This window comes from Papaver somniferum, chromosome 5 (genome assembly GCF_003573695.1).
Source record: "Papaver somniferum cultivar HN1 chromosome 5, ASM357369v1, whole genome shotgun sequence".
Classification (NCBI taxonomy): Eukaryota; Viridiplantae; Streptophyta; class Magnoliopsida; order Ranunculales; family Papaveraceae; genus Papaver; species Papaver somniferum.
Window position 1 is genome coordinate 49,084,373 of NC_039362.1, and position 6,064 is coordinate 49,090,436.

General features: G+C 40.8%; 1 protein-coding gene across 1 annotated transcript; it reads right to left on the minus strand.

Annotated features, from left to right (window-relative positions):
- Positions 1-336: 336 nt before the first annotated feature.
- On the minus strand, positions 337-840 carry LOC113279030 (clumping factor B-like). The gene has a single exon (XM_026527748.1). The coding sequence runs from the start codon at positions 838-840 to the stop codon at positions 337-339; it is 504 nt and encodes a 167-aa protein (XP_026383533.1).
- Positions 841-6,064: the final 5,224 nt, after the last annotated feature.

The window sequence follows — 6,064 nt, forward strand, 5'->3', positions numbered from 1 at the left end:
AATACTGGAGATTCGGAGTAAAATAATACACTAGGGACTGACCAAAGTTAGGTATGGTCAGAGAAGTTACACGGCCTTGTGTGTTACATGTCTTCTGCGACATGTTTGGATGTTTTCACAGATGAAAACCATAAAGCAAGTAAAGGAAGATCACAATGGATTCATCGTATGAGGATTGACCCATTTTATCTGATTCAATCAAGAGGAAATAACCTTGATAAAAGAATTTCTCACAAAAGGAAAATCTTAATACTTAAGAGAATTTGTTCAAATAAGATGTCTACTACGAAGGCTAAGAAAACATTCAAATGTTTAAAAGAAAAATCAAAAGTAAAGTTATTCGTCAGATTCATCCGCGCTGTCAGATTCATCATCACTGTCCTTCTCGGAATCCTCCTCTTCGTCAGAATCGCTATCAGGACCATTGATGAAGTCTGGATGGGTATAAGGATCGTCTGAATCCGAGTCTTCTTCTGCTTCAGCTTCAAGCTCCCTGGTACGCCGGTCAGGCTTGATCTTGTATTCTGGTAACACCCACGTGGTTTCCTCTTCGGAAGCGTCAGCATCAGAGTCAGAAGGTACCCCATCGACAAATCGGCGCCTCTCCTCTACCGCCAGTATTTTGTGCCGGATCTGATCCTTCCTACGCTTACGATCCCCTGCTTCATTAGTCTCGGCTTTTCGTTTCATAAGCTTGGCATAAGTGACTCTCCGGTTGTTCAGGGGTATGCTGGACTTTGTCCCTTCATCATGAGTTGTCTTAACTTTCGAATTAGCTACAGAAGCTTTGGAATCCTCGTCAGAAGAACTGGAAGAATTGCTGCTATTGGAAACTGCCATTTTCTGGAACCAGGAACATAAGGAGCAAGAGTTAACGCTCCAAAATTACTTCGTTCCTTGAAATCTACAATAACGAACGGAGCTTTATTAATTTTCGAAACCGATTTTTCATAAAATCATAGACACAATTTTCATAGTATAAACATCCACAACTGAACTATGAAATTTACACCAAGACAATATTTCATCATAAATAAGTTGTCTAATTTCGAGGGTTACTCAAAACCGACGTTTTGATTTTGCAAAGCAATAATTAATGAGAATTACTCACGTAAATTTTCATTTTTTTTAATGAGAACAAACTCATGTGAATAAAATATGTCATCATATTTTGCATAATATGTCACGACTACATATGAAAAGAAAAAAAAATCTATTTTCCTTCGTACGAGCGTTTTTCTTTAAAACGAAGGTTTATTTTGGTTTTGTGAAAGCTCACATCTTTTAGGATAAAGTTTTGGTTTCCATGAAATATCGTAAACAAAATTTTATCACTGGATAAGGTCTATTTCAAAAGAAAAATCTCTCTCAAGTTAGGGAGTATTGCTAGTTTCTTGAACTAATGATCGAACGAACATACGTTTAAATAAAATCAGGGTTCTTCAACAAAACTCACACTCATATATACACATGTATAAAATTTTTTGATGAAAAACTCATGAACAAACAACAAAATAAAAAAAAATGACGTACCTGGTCGGCCCCGGAGTTGGCCGGAATTCGGCCGGCGATGGGCGATGACGGTCGACTCCGGCGAAAAAAAATTTCTTCTCCTGCTGAGACGTGAGGGAGATGGTGAATTGATGAAGATGGTGGTCGGCCAAGGTGAGAGGAAATTAAAAAAAAAAGGATTAATTCCCTTTTATATCAAATTTTATTTCCAAAACCTAATTTCATAAGGATTTGCTTGTCGGGCCCGACCCGTGAATCCTAAAACGACCAAAGACCCGTCATCAAATCAGCGGTTCTACACAAATTTGTGCTCACCGGATGACGCTCTATTATGCCACTGGGGTTTTCGCTCAAACCATGGTTTGCTCATTCGGTCGAAATCCGGTAACGTCTTATCTTATGACTAAGTTCAATTACTTATTTTTGTCTGTACCTGGAAAATCACCATTCAATGCTGACTGAGGAACATGATTGTTCCTCACTAAGCAGGGGACTTAATATAGATGGTGGACTTTCGACAAATGAAAAATTGTAAAACCATAATTATGCATACTCCGGATCCGGCAATCGGATGATTATTGAGACTCATGTCTCTCAACAAAGCGTGAAAGCTCATGCCATAAAATCTCTGACTGAGAAGGCTGTCTCTCGGAGTATCTGTAGATGTCTAGTCTCCCAGCTGAGGCCACGACACATCTCATGAATACTGAGCAATTTCAGTAATTATTTCTATATATAATCGAAAGATTGGACGGATCCTAGACAGCATGCCTGCTAGTATAGAGCGAAAACGTCTTCAGGATGCAACCAGGTTTTCCCTGACTATATAGGAGAAATATGATACTCCAGCAAGTTCATATTGCTCAACTCTCAGATAATTAATGCTCCTAGATAGGAAGCCCTGCTAGTATAGAGCCATCAGTTAATTATCTCTAATCTCCTGAATATCCAGGAATATTCTACGATTCTTCGTTATATTTCGTCATTTCAATTCGTGGTTCTTCCCAGCAGAATTCCACGGGTTAGTGATAAATATTCAATGAAACAGGCATCTGAGCATCGAATAAGCCCTGACTAAAATGGTGCAAGTGTACTTAGCAATAATGCACAGACCAACATTTGAATGCGCAAACGAGCATTTCAAAAATACGAATGAACGATGAACCTATGCAAAATAGGAAGGAAAAATAATAATAATAAAATATTAGCAAAGGGGCCAGCGACTGGGCTCACCAGTCGGCCAGTCATGCCGTGACCAGTCCCTCTCCCAATTTTATATTTTATTATTTTTCGCTGATCTCATGCAAATTCTCTCTTTCGAGCAAATCTCCTTCGATTCAAGGAAATTATTTAATCTCATGATATTTCTTTATGTCAAGAAAATAATAAAATTAGGGAAAGGTGTCACGGGACCGAGCACCAGCAGGCCTTCCATTCCCTAGCCGTGGCCGGTCCCACACCTCACGTCCCCATTATTTTATTATTTCTCTTAATCCATGAAAATTCCCTGATTTCATGAATTTTCCCTAAAACCATGAAAATTCCCTGATTTCATGAATTTTCCCTAAATCCATGAAAAATATTATAAAATTTAGAAAACTCGTGGGACGGGGCCCTAGCCGGCCGGTCCCACACGCCTCTTATTCTGTTATTGTTATTTGTTTTGTTTTCCTCATTCCATGAAAACTTCCTGATTTCAACAAAATACTTTGGTTTCAACAAATCTCTCTGATTTTATGAAAATTCTCTAAAATCATGAAAATTACTTAAAATTGGGAAGAGTGCCCTGGGACCGTGCCTGTTGGCCGGCCGGCCATGCCTTGGCCATTGTCGGTCCCACACTCCATCACTCCCTATTTATTATTATTTTATTTCCCTCATCTCATGGAAGTTCCCTAATTTCATAAAACTCTCTGGTTTCATGGGTTTTCCCTCAATTCAGAGAAAATACGCAAAATTACATAAAGTTGGGAAAAGTGTGGGACCGTGCTTGTCAGCCGGCCGGCCATGCCCTATCCGTGGACGGTCCAGCACCTTGCAATTCCCTGTTTTATTTATTATTTTTCATCATCTTATGTATTTTTCCTAGTTTCAGCAAAACCCTGGATTCTGCATATTTTCTCAAAATGTTGCTCAAACGCACATCGGAAAATATTGAAACTCTCAGGACTGAGACACGGATACTATGGTGACACGGGCACATCCCCTTGACCGACCAAGGGTAATTCTAAGGCTTCCAAACAGCCGGTCCCACACGTTTTAATGGTTTTAACCTAATTTGCTCAATTGCTCATATTAGGTTCAAACTCTTTCCAAACAATTGGGGTTTGCTCAAACGACCATCAATTGGTCCCACGGTCACCAAGAGCCGGCCCCATGACCTCTTGGTCGGTCCATCATCTTTTCATGGCTAGGTTTTGTTATCTGTCACTCACACGAGCATTATTTTAATAAATGATTAAACCAGCATTTAATCATTCTTTCACCAACTGGTCCTCAAGAGACTTTGGTATTTTGCTCGTTCGAGCATCTGGGTGTTACATGGTGGACTCATCATCCCATGTGGCCTGTCCCTGCTTCACTCTGCGGTTGATTTTGAATAAATCATCATTTCATTAAAATTAGGGTTTTTGAATCTAGGGCTCTGCAAAAACATGATTCTGAGCAGATTAAAAAACTGATAATTTTATGTTGATTCCATTATCAACATTTTTATTTATTATGCTCGACCCAACAGCCAGTATCTTAAATTAATATTTTATTTGGTGATTCTACCAACAATTCATCAAAGAGCAATATTCGCTCAAACCGGCAATATTTGCTCGAACCAGCAATATTTGCTCAGATTCAAGAATATTGGTTCAACTATCAATATTCAACAATTCAGCAACACATTTTGTTCATCTTTGGTAATCAACATAATAATACCTCGTCTCAGCAGACATATTTAATTCATGAGTTTCAGAATATTTGCAAATCATGTTCAACTCAGCAATACATGGACTCATCGTTCCATAAAGTTAGCAACTGACTCCACAATCACGAGATATCAATCGTGTCACATGGGGGGATATTAACTAGGGTTTTGGTCTGACGGTCTACGTCACGTGTGTTCACCCACGACGAGAATGTTAGCAAGTCGTGCAATCAGTTGGAAGAGTCAGCAAAGTAGTGGGTGGAAAATTAACCAAGTCTCGGCACGATGAGCAACTGGTTTTAACACGATTTCCCACTTCCCCACTCTCTGATTCCAGAAACTATCACACTTCATGGGATCATGGTGTTTTTAATTTAGTAATATAAAAAGACCTCTGAATCATGATTGAAAAGACAATATTCGAATACTCGAACATTCGTCTAAACAAGCAATTTCTCGGCAAGTTCATACGGACAATCTTTCGTCTACACGAACTCATCGTCTGAGCAATCACTCTCAATTGAGTAAAACTCAATCATTCAGAGCGTTCTTACGCTGAATTCACAGCACACCTACAATCTCAGATCACCATTGATCCCACACATTTCTCAGCTTCCCTCCTACAGATCAACCCATCCTCTCTTGTGACCGAATTGACTCTGGAACGACCATTGTTCTTGGTTTAGGCCAGAGTCCTACAGATTGATCTCTCGAACCTAAAGCACTCCCTTCTTGCAGTGCATCTGTGTGAGGTTCAACATTTCGCTCGGTTCAAGGAGTCTCCACACGGACGTCTCCTCAATTCCGTTAAAACCAGCAAATCGTTTTTCCCATATACAAATGGCACTTGGCTTCAGTCCGTGGAACGGTGGATGGCGCTGCTACTTCGGCCACGGAGTGGTGATGATGGCGCTGCAACTTCAACCACGGAGCGCCGATGATGTTGCAACTTCGAACACGAACTGTTGATGTTGGCGCTCAGAGCATTGGTGCTGGATTGACCACGGAGTGCTGGTGGCATGGAGCGTTGGCGCTGTCCTGACCACGGAGCGTTGCAGGTTGAGAGGCTGATGTTCCTCGTGATGGCGCGTTGCTGGTTTGGCCATGGAGCGGAGATATTTGCACACAGCTTGTTCGGCTATGGATCATGAGTGTGATACGCCCAGTCATCTATTCCGGTTCATGGAGCATGGAGGAATATTTCTTCTGTTCAAACTCTAGAAACTCCGTTCCTATGAAAAGGGGTATCGACCCTCTTCTGTTTTTTGTTGCTCATCCGGCTCCGTGCTTTTGTCTGTAGCGTCCGGCTCCCCTTAGTCATTTTTTAGCGGTGGTAGAGCGAGCATTAACAACAACAAAGAAATCTCCGGTAGTTGTAATCAGCAGCAAGGCGAGCCAGGAGAACTCAAGGAAGTCCTCTTTTCCATGTTGCGCATGTAGCCACTCAACAGTACAATCGATCTTCTTCAGAATGTGTAATAAGGTTCTGACTCCAGAAGAATGAGTATCTGACCTCTCCAGTAGATTTCAAAATTTACCAAACTCCGTTGCACTCCTGCGATGGATGGATGTAATATATGCTTGGCAATGATCATGTCAGGGATGATCTTGGAGAGTGTAGATGCGTTGTTGATC

Excerpts from the sequence above, each read along its gene's own strand:
- LOC113279030 (XM_026527748.1), bottom strand. The coding sequence starts at position 840 with ATGGCAGTTTCCAATAGCAGCAATTCTTCCAGTTCTTCTGACGAGGAT.